Source organism: Pectinophora gossypiella, chromosome 28 (assembly GCF_024362695.1).
Source record: "Pectinophora gossypiella chromosome 28, ilPecGoss1.1, whole genome shotgun sequence".
In the NCBI taxonomy this organism is placed as follows: domain Eukaryota; kingdom Metazoa; phylum Arthropoda; class Insecta; order Lepidoptera; family Gelechiidae; genus Pectinophora; species Pectinophora gossypiella.
The window spans coordinates 4,888,324-4,905,732 of record NC_065431.1 but is presented as its reverse complement, the minus strand read 5'-3'; the positions used below and the strand labels follow the sequence as shown (position 1 = coordinate 4,905,732).

The following is a 17,409-nucleotide window of genomic DNA, read 5'->3' as shown; positions in this document are numbered from 1 at the left end:
GGCTCACGATCCGGAGGTCCCGGGTTCAAAGCCCGGTGGGGACACATCACGAAAATCACTTTGTGATCCCTAGTTTGGTTATAAGACATTACAGGCTGATCACCTGATTGTCCGAAAGAAAGATGATCCGTGCTTCGGAAGGCACGTTAAGCCGTTGGTCCCGGTTCCTACTTACTGATGTAAGTTAGTAGTCGTTATATGGCGGCTCAATAACCCACAGTGGATTCCACCTCACAACCCACACGATAGAAGAAGAATTATAATTAATATTAAATATCTCCGATACTTAAAGGTTGCCTGGAACAGATTGCCACTTAGCAATAAGGCCGCCTATTATACGCTTTCTATTTTTCTTTTGTATTTTCCTGTTTGTGCAATAAAGTATTTGTTATGATATGTTGTATGCTAAAGAGCCGTGGTAGCCTAGTTAGTAGAACGCTTGCCTCTCACTTCGAGGTCGCAGGTTCGAATCCAGCACATGCCTAAACCGATGAGTGTCGAATTTGTTTTCGAATTCATATTTGGATCATAAATGATTATCACGTGCTCAGCGGTGAAGAAAAACTTCGTGAGGAAACCCACATTCCCGAGAAATGCATTTTCGGAGGTATGTGACCTAACCTATATTGGACTGGTTTTCCCTTCGCGGGTTGGAAGGTCAGACAGGCAGTCGCTTCTGTAAAAAACCGGACCTGTCTAATCTTCAGGTTAGGTAAGCGGACCCTGTGAAAAACGGGATAATGCTAGGGAGGTGATGATGATGTACCTTTGGCTATTAATACCCATCAGGATGTAGTTGTGAGCGTATGATATGTTATGACAACCCAAATGAACCTCATCTCCAGGGCTGCCAGATGTACGATTTAAATCGTACTCGTACGATTTTTTGGCATTTCTACTCATGTACGATCGCAAGACTACGATCGTACGGAAAGTGTACGATTTTTCGGTACCTGGCAACATTTCGTAATGAAACAAATGTGTTCCTCCGGCAGCTTCGATTTTTTTCAACGCTGCAGGCATTTTTTAATCACAAGTGCAGAAAAAATCTAAAAAATATATGATTTAGATGACCCCATTATATCGAAACTGGTCTTGAACCTACCAATGCTGTTTCCAGTAATTACATGAAAAAAGTACCGACGTTGCTGCCACTCATGATACTGGTTCCAAGAATAATAAAACCCGAGGACATGCAAGTGATGCAGGCGATAGATAACGAATAGCGCAGTTTGCCGAATAAAAATATGACCTCAGAAAATTAGTATAAGTCTAATAAATAGTTTTATTGCATTATAACTTTTAAGTTGTACTATCTTTTCATTTCAAAATTTCCTTGGAATACGATTTTTTTGTAGTTGACGTACGATCATGCCTTTTTTTCATCTGGCAGCCCTGCTCATCTCTATAAGGTAGTTGTGAATTGTGCAACGTTGACAAATTCGACCATGTCGTGGTCATATTTTGCTTGCTTGTTTGATAACCAAATATGGTCAGACATAATTAGATACTCACTCAGACATATCTACAACCATATACAGGGTGTTACTGACACCATACTGAACACTAAGGGGAATGATTCAGCTGATTCTGAGTTAATAGCAAGTGGAATTTTCCATTTTTTTCATATTTTTTTTGGAGATGTCCTTAGAAAAGGTTTAATACGATCTACTCTGAACCGGCGTGCGAGTATGAAGCGATTGATAACTGTGGAGGAAGCAAGAGAAGTGTGTCAGGATCGAAGCAAATGGAATTCTATAGTCTCTGCTTACCCCGGTGGGAAATACGCGTGAGTTTATGTATGTATGTATGAATTTTCCATCGCAAACATATGGAATTGAAAATAATCTAGAAAACACAAAATGAAATCATAAATTTTGCGACGATGTTAACTCGGAATCGTAATATTTGTTTATTTATTATTAATAAACACACGTAACAGGTTACAGACACAAATCTTATGAAATAATACACTTTTTGAGGTTCAGACTGTAGCCCAACTAAACGTATATGCAAGTTATACAATACTATGGCGAGAAAAGACGACGCAAATTAAAAGATATTACAATAAAATATACTTAGCTCCGCAACAACATGGTAACAACTGCGATGGATCTACGGCCAAATATTCAGGTGAGCATTATGTTTCTAACAAGAAAACGAATGAAGGCAGAAAAAATATTATTAAAAATATCAATATCCTTGTCATTAACGACAAGGTCGTTGTACTGACGACACATACGGGTGATAGAGTTGTAATAGATAGTATTATTATAAAATCATTATTTAGGTTCAAGACTTTACATGCTTTATTCTTTTTAAAAACAACATTTATTAAACACAAAAACATCATACTTACAGATATCTACAAAAATAAAAACTCCAAAGCATTACACCGGGGGAAAGTGCCCAAAAGACTGGCAACATTTCCCCTTTGGACAGCTAAACCAACCCTTTGACAAAAGTAGCTGCCAACCGTCGACTCATGCGTCGCCTCGACGAGACGCTTCGAAAGGTCCTTCCTTAACACGTTGACAGTCCCCATACAAAATGTTTTGACTTCCTCGTAAGTCCCGCATATTACTTTTTTTTTTCTTTTTTTTACGGTATCAGTGGTTTACCTAACAATGTAATACTTTAATGATAGAAATAAATAAAATAAATTATTATACGTCTTAAAAACGTAAATAATAAGTGGAGCACCCGCCCGCGTACCTGGTCGTTTCTTAGTGACCCATACATGGGTCACGGACGTATAGAGCTAGTCCGTCATGACCCGTATATGGGTCACGGACGTATAGAGCTAGTCCGTCATGGCCCATATATGGGTCACGGAAGTATAGAGCTAGTCCATCATGGCCCATATACGGGTCACGGACGTATAGAGCTAGTCCGCCATGGCCCATATATGGGTCACGGACGTATAGAGCTAGTCCGTCATGACCCGTATATGGGTCACTGGACTGGCAACGTGTTAATGAAACTTTTCGTCTCCGGGCCAAATGGCGCCATCGTTTCCACGGCAAAAGGTACAAATAAATAGGACTGACCCAGACCCAGATACTTTTTTTAAGGTTCTCTCCCATCAAAGCTGCAGCTCCCGGACGTAAAGAGTTTCCATCGACATGGAATAGTGCCAATGTGTCCACACAAGTCGCTCAATTCCCAAACCCACACACCCCAGTGGACTCAAGTACAACCACTGTGTGTGTGAAAAACTTGATACTTACCGTGTTCCTTTTCATAAAGTTTCCGGAAGGGTTCCAGCGCGGGATCGAACCGGACTTCCTCCGGCAGTCCAAGCCAGAGTCTCAGGGTGTCCTCAGTCAGTTCTCCGGTGGATACTAGAGAGTACCTGCGTAACAGAACATAAGAACATTTTGAAATCCCTGAAACGACGGCAACCGACAATTTCACATGATATTAACTCAGAATCATGGTCTGAATCCGAAACGACTGTCCATTGGTACGTTGAGCGTTGGGTTCACGATCCGGAGGTCCCGGGTTCGCTTCCCGGTGGGGACATATCACAAAAATTACTTTGGTCCCTATTTTGTTTAGGACATTACTGGCTGATCACCTGATTGTCCGAAAGTAAGATGATCCATGCTTCGGAAGGCAAGTTAAGCCGTTGGTCCCGGTTACTATTTACTGATGTGAGTTATCGTTACATGAGCCATGTCAGGGGCCTTTGGCGACTCAATCATAACCCTGACACCAGGGTTGATGAGGTTGGTATTCCACTTCATAACCCACACGATAAGAAGAAGAAGAATAATAATAAAGTACCTGCTTCGGACCAGCTCTGTATCCACTTGGCCATGCGAAACACCTGACCACTCCTTCAGGCTCTTCCAAAGGTTACTCATTTTTGTAGTTGTTTTTTTAGACCTGAAAAGGATTAATTTGGTTAGTATACATACTATTACATAACACAACACCAGCCTCCCAGTAACAGCCTCCGTGGTCTAGTGGTTAGAGCGTTAGGCTCACGATCTGGAGGTCCGAGTTCGATTCCCGATGGGGACATTTTAAAATCACTTTGTGAGACTGTCCTTTGTTTGGTAAGGACTTTTCAGGCTTGAATCACCTGATTGTTCGAAAAAGTAAGATGATTCCGTGCTTCGGAGGGCACGTTAAGCCGTTGGTCCCGGCTATTAGCCGTAAAAACACCTCCACCAACCCGCAGTGGAGCAGCGTGGTGGAGTATGCTCCATACCCTCTCCGGTTGATTGAGGGGAGGCCTGTGCCCAGCAGTGGGACGTTTATAGGCAGTTTATGTGTATGTAACATAACACAAAATTAATACGCGCCGCAAGTGACACATACGATTGAAAACTAAAGTAAGACCGAGGGGGTGAGGTAAACCTAGCTCAGCCGCTGGTGGGGAGCGGAGAGTTGTCGTTTTATACGTAGTATTAATCCTTATTAATACGTTATGATTCAAGAGGAAGGTTTATATGTGAAATAGTGGAGAAATACGGTTATTTTTGAGGTTTTTAATGTGATGTCGTAAATAATTTCATTTTTTCCTCGGCGTTGCACCCGAGCGAAGCCGGGGCCGGGCGGGTCGCTAGTAAAATATAAAATGCGCGTTAAGGCATTTCCATCCTCTTCTATTCCGTATTTTAATCAGACTAGATGTATGTAATCAGTATGTCGTATAATTTTACGATGACGACGATGATGTTATGATTATCGTGATAACTATGATTACTAGCGATTACAGTCTGTATAATTCGTGTTTTATGCCAAAGAAATAGTGATGTGACATTCTGGCGAATTCTGAAGGACGTTATATACGATCGAGATGACCCGATTACTCTAGCCATAGAGGCGGCCAATCAGCTCGCGATCGCTATCGACCCACTAGGGTCGATTAATTCTTTCAAATATTTTTCCTCTCAGACGACGCCCTGAGCCGAGGTTCGCGCTCAACTGGGCACCCTCAGGCCTGTTGTCTTAAACGTTGTACCGGGTGAGAGCCTTCAGCGCTCCCCATTTGTCCGGCCAAGTAGTTAATGCCATCTGCGGCAAATCTACGTCACGTCAAAAAAAAATGTTCCCGTTGTAAAAATTGTAATATTTACAGACACTGGCTATTTTTTCTTGTGCTCTGATCTTATTTGTAAAAAGTATTTAATTTGTATTATCTGTATAAAGACTTTATTACCAAAGCTCTTTTTACTTTTTATATAACTTTCGCGCCTTTTTAGGGTGGTATTAATAAACTAATCTCAGCTGAGACTGCCCTCAAGACCATGCTCAAGTCCCTCTAACGTCGTAACGGCCTCTGTGTTCCAGTGGTTGAGCGTTGGACTCACGATCCGGAGGCCCCGGGTTCGAATCCCGGTGGGGACATATCACAAAAATCACTTTGTGATCCCTAGTTTGGTTAGGACATTACAGGCTGATCACCTGATGGTCCGTAAATAAGATGATCCCTGCTTAAGAAGGCACGTTAAGCCGTTGGTCCCGGTTACTATTTACTGATGTAAGTGAGTAATCGTTACATGAGCCATGTCAGGGAGCTTTTGGCGGCTCAATTATAACCCTGACACCAGGGTTGATGGGGTTGGTATTCCACCTCACAATCCACACGATAAGAAGAATACCATGCTCAAGTCCCTGTTTTTATATAAGAACTGTCACATTGACATGATATTGAGAGCAGTCTCAAAGCTGAGATTAGTTTAATAATACCGCCCTAACTGTCGCATTTTAGGTTTTAGGAACACTCAGAACATTCCGATAAGGAACATTAAGAGCTGTGGTAGCCCAGTTGGTAGAACGCTTGCCTCTCACTTCGAGGTCGCAGGTTCGAATCCGGCAAAGGCCTAAACTAATGATTGTCGAATTTGTTTCCGAATTCATGTTTGGATCATAAATGATTATCACGTGCTCAGCGGTGAAGGAAAACATCGTAAGGAAACCCACACTCCCGAGAAATACATTTTCGGAGGTATGTGACCTAATCTGTAGGCTGGTTTTCCATTCGCGGGTTGGAAGGTCAGACAGGCAGTCGCTTCTGTAAAAACCGGACCTGTCAAATCTTCAGGTTAGGTAAGCGGACCCTGTGAGAAACGGGATAATGTTTAGTGACATCGTAACAAATACTGAGGGGCATGATTCAGACCATCATCATCACCAGCCTATAACGTCCCCACTGCTGGGGCACGGGCCTTCCCTATGGATGGATAGGGAGATCGTGCCTTAAACCATCACGCGGGCCCAGTGCGGATTGGTGGTTATTAACGACTGCTAATGCACCCGGGACCAACGGCTTAACGTGCCATGACCATGATTCTGAACTAATAAATATCAAGTGGAATTTTCCGTCGCAAAATTCATGATTTTTTAGCTTTTTTAAATTATTTTCAATTCTATACTTTTGCGACGTAATTTCCACTTGATATCAACTCAGAATCAATGTCTGAATCATCCCTCAAAGTTTTCGTTACGGTGTCACTTACATCCTGTATATACATCACAGGTCAATGACCTGACCTTCACGCCTCGAGCATAACTAGACTCGCCTTTGTGATAGAGTGAAACAATGGATCTCACAATCGATTTACTCGAGCATAGAGAATATTATAAGAATATCTACACACGAACAGTTTTATAGGTATGGTATTTTATACTTTTGATAGGTAATACGGCCTCCGTGGTCAAGTGGTTTGAGCGTTGGGCTCACGATCCGAAGGTCCCGGGTTCAAATCCCGGTGGGGACACATCACGAAAACCACTTTGTGAGCCCTAATTTGGTTATACGACATTATAGGGTGATCACCTGATTGTCCGAAAGTAAGATGATCCGTGCTTCTGAAGGCACGTTAAGCTGTTGGTCCCGGTTACTACTTACTGATGTAAGTACATAGTCGTTACATAAGTCATGTCAGGGGCCTTTGACGGCTCAGTAATAACCCTGACACCAGGGTTGATGGGGTTGGTAATTCATCTCACAACCAACACGATAGAAGAAGAGTTACCCACGTTAAAAAACTAAAAACTTCCCATATTACAAATAAGTAAGTAGGCATAAAACTAAGTTTAACTTCACGATTTGAGGTTATGCTAAGGAAAATAAATAAAACTATTACCCGTACGAATAGAAACACGCGTTTCATTCTCACATGCACACTAAACAACAGGTTTTTGCACGAGGTCGCTTAATACTGTCCGGCAAATTCCAAATTACAAATATCGAATTAAGAATACTTTAAAAAAAAGTATATTTGAACATTTAAATTAAATGGAATGACATTTATTTAAAATTAATTTTAGAACATTGGTTTTATTTATATTTACATTTGTTCTAAATTCGAATTTAAATCCGACGCTAGCGTTCGCATTGGCGCGCGGTCCGTTACTGACTTTTGTAGGTATTAGGAATGTGTGCTGACATTGAATGTATTTTTATCATTTTCAGTCTAGCATTTAAGCATTATTTATATGCCGCGCGTTATCAAGAATATTGCAGTTAGAATTTATCGGAAGCGATTTCAAAATAAACAAATACTTAAGTAACAACTGTGTGCGTGATAGCTCAGTGCCGCTTGGCCGGGGCCCGTTTTATAAAACTTGCAATTGTTAATTTTCACAAGTATTACAAAAAAGTCGTCAAATAACCTAACTTAAAATTACTTAACCTAGAACCCACTCCGTGTCAAACTTGGCCCAAAAGTGCCAGGGTGTAAGTGACATCGTAACGAATACTGAGGGGGATGATTCAGCTCATTGTTCTCAGTTAATATTAACTGGAATTTTCCATCGTGGGATTGATTTTTTTTCAAATTCAAATTCAAAAATATCTTTATTCAGTTGGTAACATAGTTACACTTTGAATCGTCATTTTTTACATAACGAACGTCTCATCCGCCTAAAACTACTGCAGCTTCTCACAACCTGTATAGCTGGGGAAAAGAAGCTGCAAGAAAAACCTCGGCGCAGGGCCCTAGACGTTCTTTAAAAAAATAAACATAAAATATTGGTATACAATTGAGTAATTTAGCTGCTTAATATCAGTTCTCAGACAGTTAATCCCATGCATTCATATCTTCTAAATAATCACTAACTTTATAATAACCTTTTTTGTAAAGTTTTTTGTAAAGACAATAGTGAATGTCTTAAAACAGTTGAAAAGCAAATTCTGAAATTCTGTTAGGTTAGGTTAGTTTGTAAATTACATGTAAATTAATTGTAAATTACCAAGGCAATTTGATGTACATTGCAGAGTGTGTGATTACAAATATTTTGCAGTTTCAAATTAGCTACGTAATGAACATCAAATTGTCGTTGTAATTTATAATTGTAAGTTTTATGAAACCCCTGGAGTCGCTCACCGGGACTGACAGGGTGACTCGCCGACGGCATCCACAGACTCTACACGGACCTACGAAGTGGCGAGCTTCAAAATTCAAAAATTCAAAAAGATTTATTCTTAAAAATTGGCTTACATAGCGTTTATTGAACGTCAAAAATTTAAGTTACTCGATCGGTCGATAAATTCTATCAAATATTTTTCCTCTCAGACGACGCCTTGAGCCGAGGTTCGCGCCCAACTGGGCACCCTCAGGCCTGTTGTCTTAAACGTTGTACCGGGTGAGAGCCTTCAGCGCTCCCCATTTGTCCGGCCAAGTAGTTACTGCCATCTGTGGCATAGATGTATTTAGATATTATCGACAATAAAAAAAGAACACATTGAATCGAATTATTTATTACCCTTAATTAATTACCTTATTATAAAATTTGTGAAATATCATAATTATCTCACTACACTAATGTCATATGTCATAAGACACCACGGTTGAAGTACCTATTACCTAATGTAATCAAATCAAATACAGGTGTTAGTGACATCGTAACGAACACTGAGGGGGATGATTCGGTCCATGATTCTGAGTTAATATCAAGTGTTTTCCGTCGTTACGATGACTAACACCCTGCATATAACTCTAAAATGCATCGTCATCTTCGTCATATTCCTTCACACGTATCACTCTCGCACGACACTTGGTAAAATATCCTCTTCTCCACACTATCACGGTTAGAAACACTAGCGGGAATGTCACGAATATACCTGAAAAAAAAAACAAACATGACATAACCTCCGGTATGTTCGCCGTATAGATGACTTCCACGCGATCATGCGTAAGCACTGTGGGAATGCAATCCTGACTTAAGGGGCAATGTATACGTTTTTACAATAAGATTCCCATTGACATTCAGAATTTGCCTTTCTACTGTTTTAAGACAGTAGTTAAACAAAAACTTTACGAAAAAGGTTATTATAAAGTTAGTGATTATTTAGAAGATATGAATGCATGGGATTAACTGTCTGAGAACTGATATTAAGCAGCTAAATTACTCAATTGTATACCAATATTTTATGTTTATTTTTTTAAAGAACGTCTAGGGCCCTGCGCCGAGGTTTTTCTTGCAGCTTCTTTTCCCCAGCTATACAGGTTGTGAGAAGCTGCAGTAGTTTTAGGCGGATGAGACGTTCGTTATGTAAAAAATGACGATTCAAAGTGTAACTATGTTACCAACTGAATAAAGATATTTTTGAATTTGAATTTGAAAAAAAATCAATCCCACGATGGAAAATTCCAGTTAATATTAACTGAGAACAATGAGCTGAATCATCCCCCTCAGTATTCGTTACGATGTCACTTACACCCTGTACAAGTACATACAAGTAGATAGGGTGTTAGTGACATCGTAACGAATACTGAGGGGGATGATTCAGAGTTGATATCAAATGGAATTTCCCGTCGCCGTTTTTTTTTTGACGTGACGTATCTCCAAACTTACCTATCATAATACCTAAGATAATAGCACCATCAGATGCTGGGTGTTGTGTGAGGTTTTCCGTGTCTGGGCATGTCAACGTCTTGGACATAGCGCTGAGTTTATCCAAGGATATACCACGGACCTCTTGAGGTCTTTTGCAACTGAAAATTAAACAAAAATGAAGACTCAAACTCAATTGGTAACACACTTCTTCTTCTCTCGTGTGGGTTGTGAGGTGGAGGCCGGCCCCTTCCTGTTGACAGGTAGATGTCACTTCGACATCTTCGAATTCTGATACACGCTCAAACAAAGATCGATAGGCAACACTACTTACACCATGTTGGAAGCATCACCAGTGGAGTTGAGGAGCGGTACCAGTACATCTATCATCCACTGGATGTGGCAGTCGCAGGTGTATGGGTTGTTGCTGACGTCCACCTCCACCAGTCGGTCCCAGCGGTCCAGGTACTCGGAGCTGATGATGGACAGGTTATTGTTGTTCAGGTGGAGCTGGAAGAAGGACTTGCATCAATTCAAATATGAATTCACGTTTGGGTATTATTATATTTTTGAACATCATAGAAGGGGATCTCCCATTGCTAGTTGGCATAACATCACTCCTGTATCTCCAAAAGGATAGGCAGAGGTGCATGGTACCCGGTCCTGGGCAGTTATATTTAATTCCCGTGTAATAGAAATAAGATAAGATAATTTATTTGTATAAACATGAGCACAAATGACATGAACATGAGGGCTTCGAGGCCTTTAAAATGTGGTGTTGGAGGAGGATGGAAAAAATAAGTTGGACAGAAAGGGTTACTAATAAAGAAATGATAGTAAGAGTAAGGGAAATGAAGAGAGAGTTATTGAGGACAGAAGAGACAAGATGATTGGACACTTAATAAGACTCGATGAATTTGTTAAAAACATCACAGAAGGGAAGATACAAGGAAAGAGAGGAAGGGAAAGACCAATAAGAGCTTACATGGAACAGATTAAAAAGAAGGCGAACGTCGTGTCTTATAAGGAAGTGAAATAATTGGCCTTTGATAGAAAGAATGGAGAATGCTACACCGACAAGAACATGGCTTGTTGTAGATTTCCAGCAAATGGCGTTAACTACTTGGCCAGACAAATCGGGAAGCGGTAAGGGCTCTCACCCGGACAACAGAAATCCAGATGACAAATGAAATTCCAAAGATATAGGCGTGAGTGTGCCTCTAAGGATGTTTTTGGGTACTGAACAGAGCATAGTACCCCTCTAGCCACAAGTTGGTAGTGTGACTAGGGATCGACGATTCAACGGTGTCATGTTGGAAGTTGTATACAGGGTGTTAGTGACATTGTAACGAATACTCAGGGGGATGATTCAGACCATGATTCTGAGTTAAAATCAAGTGGAATTTTCCGTCGCAAACTTCATGTTTTTTTTTTAGTTTTTTTTAAATTATTTTCAATTCTATACTTTTGCGATGGAAAGTTCCACTTGGTATTAACTCAGAATAATCAGATGAATCATCCCTCTCAGTATTCGTTACGATGACACTTACACCCCGTACAAGTACATACGGTAGCCATATAAGTAGGTATGGGTGTTAGTGACACCGTAACGAATACTGAGGGGGATGGTTCAGACCATGATTCTGAGTTGATATAAAGTGGAATTTCGTGTCAAAAAATTCATGAAAATTTTTCTTTTCTTTTTAATTATTTTCCAATCCATACTTTTGCGACGGAACTTTCTACTTGATATCAACTCAGAATCATGGCCTGAACCACCCCTCAAAGTTTTCGTTACGATGTCACTAACACCCTGTATATATGTGTCGCGCTGTGCAAACTTTGCTAGCGCGTTTTAGGCCATCTATCAACGCCATCTGTTGCATGTGGGTGGAACTAGCTGGTCAACTAGTTGGGTCCACATGAACCTTACCTTTTGAAGCAAAGGAAACCTCTCGACCTCCAGCTCATCAGTCCACATCAAGAAGCCAGGGTCTAGCGTGGTCAGTCTACGGTTACAGCACAGGTATAGAGAGGTCAGGCTCTCTAGCTGTCCGAGAGCGCCTTCAGATATGGACTGGAGTTTGCTGAGCCGATTGAGGTGAAGCTCTTGAAGGCTGGTCAGTTTTGATATAGCTCTGGAAAATGAAAATTATTTTAGTCAGCACCAGGGTTGATGAGGTTGGTAATCCACCTCTCAACCCACACCCCAGAATCCCAGCACAGAAAACCAATGATTATCGAATTCGTGTTTGAATCATTCGCAAGTGATCAACGGTGAAGGATCATCATGGAGGAAACCCACGTTCCCGAACAATGCGTTTCGGAGGTATGTGACCTGATCTGTATTGGGCTGGTTTTCCCTTCGCAGGTTGGAAGTTCAAATAGGCAGTAAGTTCTGTAAAAAACTGGACCTAGGTAAGGGGCGTGAAAAGGGTTAATTTAAAGTTTTACCTGCTGCACCTACTCGCCATAGGAAACAATCAGCTCACGAAAACATACATTTCTGGATCCCGATACCGACCCCGCCGGCGTGGTCGACGGGTACCCACTAGGGTCTTTTAAATGTTTCAAATATAAACTAAGCGCCCTCAGGCCTGATGTCTTAAATTTTGGACCAGGTGAGATCCCTCAGCGCTCACCATTTGTCCGGCCAAGTTAATGCCGTTTGACACAAAACTACAATGTCTTTTGTATGCATGAGTTGTTGTATTGTATGTAGGTAATACTTGCGTGCCCTCATCCAAGCTGGCAAAAGGATTCTCATCGAGTCTCAAGTAGACCAAGTTGGCGGTCTCGCCGAGGGTAGCAGGGACGCTGGTGAACAGGTTGGCGGAGAGGTCCAGGCGCTCCAGACGACGCTGACGACGGAACAGACCCTCGGGGAGGGTCTCCAGCTCACAGCTGCTGAGATTCAATTCCTGGAGAAGTAAATAATCATTCCTTTTACCAGATGGTTTGAGCAGCGTTTTTGGGAAGAATCTTCTAGAAATCGAAATACGAGAAGTGGGTGTGTATAGTTTACACCCCTGCCTCTCTCTTGTGGGAATCAGACGTGATTCTATGCTATGTACAGTCATGAGCAATATAATGTACCCACTTTAGGACTCTGCCGCACTAACATATTTGACATTTAGTGAGACTTACAGTTCAATTTGTCAAACAAGTTAATGTGACATGGTACCAAAGTGTATACATATTAATGCTCGTGACCGTACAGGACCCAATTTCCGTACAAACTCCAAACAAAACTAAGAAAAAGCTATAAGATTGTGTATGTATATATAAAATGTGTCTATTGTCTTATTTTACGTATCTGCGCGCTACACTGCAGCTGTACAAATGTACCATATCCTTTGCCGAAGGTTGTCTGGAAGAGATCGCTCTTAGCGATAAGGCCGCCTTTGCCCACCTTAGAATAAGTTTATCCTGTAAATGTTTTGTGAATTTGTGTGCAATAAAGTGTTTTTATTATTATTATTAAAACTTTCGTTTTGACATTTCGTAAAATGTATCTCATTTGACTAGGTTGTGAAGTATACGGCCTCCGTGGTCCAGTGGTTGAGCGTTGGACTTACGATCCGGAGGTTCCGGGTTCGAATTCCGATGGGGACACATCACAAAAATCACTTTGTGATCCCTAGTTTGGTTAGGACATTACAGGCTGATCACCTGATTGTCCGAAAGTAAGATGATCTGTGATTCGGAAGGCACTATATTTAACCGTTGGTCCCGGTTACCACTTATGTAAGTGAGTAGTCGTTACATAAACCATGTCAGGGGCTATTGGCAGCTCAATAATAACCCTGACACCAGGATTGATGAGGTTGATATTCACATCACAACCCTCAGGATAGAAGAAGAAGTATCCTGTACTAAGGTATAGTACCTTCAATTTAGTCAGCATGGTAACAGCAGCCATCGTAACCTGGTCTATATACCGCAGTGGGTTACCGCTGAGGTCTAAAGTCGTCAGTTCTGGCAAAGCGATGAACAGGTCTTGGGGCAGCGCGTGGAGTTCGTTGTGGGACAGATTCAGGGTCCTCATCTTCGCAAATGGCTGAGGCTCTTGACCTGGTATTGTAGGGCCCTGGAAGACAAATCGTGGCTGACTTTGCGAACTGCTGCATTTTTTTGCTAAAATAATTTGTGTCTTATTGACAATAACATCAACCCCCTAGCGTTATCCTGTTTTTCATAGGGTCCGCTTACCTAACCTGAAGATTTGACAGGTTGGTTTTTTACAGAAGCGACTGCCTGTCTGACCTTCCAACCCGCGAAAGGAAAACCAACCCAATACAAACCACATACCACACACCTCCACAAAAAGTCACATACCTCCGAAAATGCATTTCTCGGGAATGTTTTCCTTCACTGCTGAGCACGTGATCATTCATTTATGATCCAAACGTATATAGGCGTTTATGTATGTGTAAGTACTTAAATATTTTTATAGCCTAAATACCACCACCAACCTGCAGTGGATCAGCGTGGTGGAGTATGTTCTATACCCCCTATGGCTTGAGGGGAAGCCTTTGCCCAGCGGTGGGACGTATATATAGACTGTTGAAGTTATGTTGTAAATATTTTTTTTAGAAAAAAAAATCTTACTTCAAATACCTGCCGATCCAGACTGACGATCTTGTTGTAACTCAAGTCCAGGGTGACCAGGTCCGCCAGTTTGCTGAAGCTCCGCCCTTGGATACTTTCTATCTCACAGCTGGATAGAGTCAGGTGCTGGATCGGCAGGGGAGCTATCTTTGTAAGGGAACCTAGAGGATTGAAGCTCAGGTCTACTGATGTTGGCTGGTGGGGTTTGAGACCTGAAAGTGTGAAGGAATCATTACTTAACCAAACATCACGCCTATTTCCCCGTAGGGCGGAGGGACACCTCTGATTCTCATAAGATAAGATGAGATGGGATATTTCCGAAGAGAAAATTTATGTCAAAAAATATTCTTACTCCGACGGGACTTGAGCCCGCAGCTCTTGCCAGGCCGGAACCATCTATGTAGATAGCATTCGTATCGTTTATTGGTCGAAGCGCTCAATATAATTCAGCGCGGTTGTCATGAAGACCTGGCTGGTTTTGTTATCTTCTTCGTCGTTCCCGCACTGTTGAGGATCGCGACCACAGGTTATGGTTTTCCATTCGGTACGGTTATATGCTGCGTGGACCGCCCTCTGTATGCTGCCGCCCACCGTCTTCTTCACGATGTCAGACCACCTCGTAGGTGCCCTTCCTCGCGCGCGTTTGCCATCCATTTGCCCAACGATGACCTGCTTCTCCAGACTGTGCTTTGGAGACCGCATATGTCCGAAGAAGCTTTGTTTTGTTGAAGTTGAAGGTTTTGTTGTACCATGCCTCAATCAACCGGAGAGGAGAGACTAGATTTAGTTTCCTTCATCGTCTATTAGAAAGAAAGAAAGAAAGAAAGAAAGAAAGAAAGAAAGAAAGAAAGAAAGAAAGAAAGAAAGAAAGAAAGAAAGAAAGAAAGAAAGAAAGAAAGAAAGAAAGAAAGAAAGAAAGAAAGAAAGAAAGAACATACATACATACATAAACTCACGCCCGTAATCCCTAATGGGGTGGGCAGAGCCACAAGTAATCAAAGACAACTTGCAGCCACTGTTGATACGAAGTCCAAAGATGGATATGATGAACCTTATGGTGATAAGGGATCAGCCTATCGCCCATACGGCGTGAGCCACGACGCTGGTATTCTGCGGGCCACGGACATCGCGGTATATATGTACATAGATACATACTACTTAAACTTACTTACATATAATTATTTAGTATTTAGTATTACCTACCTTCCCAGTCTTCCCACAGGAACGGTCTCCGTATATCTCGCTTTTGGCAATCCACCGCTCCAGCATCGCAGGAGCACGTGCTGCAGACCAGGTCAGTTGGTGCTGACGACGTAACTAGCTCCATCTGTGTTCCTGACTCTGTAACTAAATCAATCAATCAATAATACTTTATTGCACAACGTCAGAGGAGCTCGGTGGCGCAGGAGGAGCTCGGTGGCGCAGGAGGAGCTCGGTGGCGCAGCGGTTAACGCGCTCGGTCTGCGATTGTTGAAATTAAGCAACTTTCGCAAAGGCCGGTCATAGGATGGGTGACCACAATGAAAAAAAGGTTTCATCTCGAGCTGTTGGTCCCGGCTGCATTAGCAGTCGTTAATAACCATCAATCCGCACTGGGCCCGCGTGGTGGTTTAAGGCCCGATCTCCCTATCCATCCATAGGGAGGGCCCGTGCCCCAGCAGTGGGGACGTTAATGGGCTGATGATGATGATGCACAACGACATATACAAAGGACATAAACATACGAATAAAAAAAACACGAATCATGAATTTTGCGACGGAAAATTCCACTTGATGTCAACTCAGAAGAATGGTCTGAATCATCCCTCAAAGTTTTCGTTACGATGTCACTAACACCCTGTATATTCCAATATAACCCCTTACTTAGCACTATATTATGTAGATCATCATCATCATCATCAGCCCATTAACGTCCCCACTGCTGGGGCACGGGCCTTCCCTATGGATGGATAGGGAGATCAGCCTTAAACCACCACGCGGGCCCAGTGCGGATTGATGGTTATTAACGACTACTAATGCAGCCGGGACCAACAGCTTAACGTGCCTTCCGAAGCACGGAGGAGCTCGAGATGAAAACTTTTTTTTTGTGGTCACCCATCCTATGACCGGCCTTTGCGAAAGTTGCATAACTTCAACAATCGCAGACCGAGCGCATTAACCGCTGCGCCACCGACCTCCTCATTATGAAGATATTCCATGCTAATTAAAACACATAATAACGGGTTCTTACCGCGTTTAAAATAGCGATAATCTCATCAGTCATCCCGTGATCATGGCACTTGCAACAGTGTCGAAATATCGGGGGTCTCATATCCCTATTTTAAACGCGGTAAGAACCCGTTACTATGTGTTTTAATTATGATAATAACCGCGTAAACTTAAAACAATGTATATTCCGTGCTTATAGGTACTATTGTACTAACCATTTTCCGTCTGCATAGCTCCATAATGAAACTCGACCACTAAACACAGGAACACACAAACGCAATTTAATTTTCTCATAACGACATAACCTATACGCTTTTCTCGTACACGATTTATAATTCAATAACTAAATAATGTGACGGTGCTATCAGATACCTCTATACGTTATTAGATTAGGTACGATACTGAGATATGCAAAGGGTCTACGCTAAATTCTCACCTTGATTCTTAGCGAAGGAAACGATAAATGATAAACCGACCGAGTGCGAGTTGGCCGCTTAATAGAAAGGGCTCCGTACATTTTCTTCTTCTAATAATGCAATATTCAATATTAAAAAATAAAATAAAGATACATTTCAATATAATTATAAAATACAGTTACTTAAATACTATACTTAGCCATAATAAAACATAAAACAAAATAATTGTGCTATTTACATATTTTATTTCATTAAAAATTCATTATAAATTGATAAAATTCGTCTATATTCTAAAAGCAATTATCAATGCATATTTTTCGTATGGCTTTTTTTAAGAGTTTCTCGGGCAACTCTTTAATTCTATCCGGCAAGACATTGA

At 41.6% G+C, this 17,409-nt stretch overlaps 2 protein-coding genes across 2 annotated transcripts in view; both read right to left on the bottom strand.

Annotated features, from left to right (window-relative positions):
* Nucleotides 1-7,359, bottom strand: part of LOC126379139 (P protein-like) — a 30,345-nt gene extending 22,986 nt beyond the window's left edge. The window contains exons 1-3 of the mRNA XM_050027779.1: nucleotides 7,104-7,359; nucleotides 3,790-3,891; nucleotides 3,231-3,355 (exon numbers count right to left, since the gene is read on the bottom strand). Coding sequence (XP_049883736.1) covers nucleotides 3,231-3,355; nucleotides 3,790-3,869 — 205 coding nt within the window. The 5' untranslated portion in view covers nucleotides 3,870-3,891; nucleotides 7,104-7,359. The remainder of the gene's footprint in view (nucleotides 1-3,230; nucleotides 3,356-3,789; nucleotides 3,892-7,103) is intronic.
* A 1,373-nt stretch (nucleotides 7,360-8,732) lies between these two features.
* LOC126379204 (carboxypeptidase N subunit 2-like) lies at nucleotides 8,733-16,977 on the bottom strand. Its single transcript, XM_050027894.1, has 9 exons — nucleotides 16,830-16,977; nucleotides 15,610-15,753; nucleotides 14,407-14,618; nucleotides 13,685-13,885; nucleotides 12,529-12,716; nucleotides 11,729-11,933; nucleotides 10,130-10,305; nucleotides 9,817-9,956; nucleotides 8,733-9,082 (listed from the first exon to the last, which is right to left on the bottom strand). The coding sequence occupies exons 1-9, from the start codon at nucleotides 16,906-16,908 to the stop codon at nucleotides 8,958-8,960; spliced, it is 1,470 nt and encodes a 489-aa protein (XP_049883851.1). The 5' UTR covers nucleotides 16,909-16,977; the 3' UTR covers nucleotides 8,733-8,957.
* Between the last annotated feature and the right edge of the window lie 432 nt (nucleotides 16,978-17,409).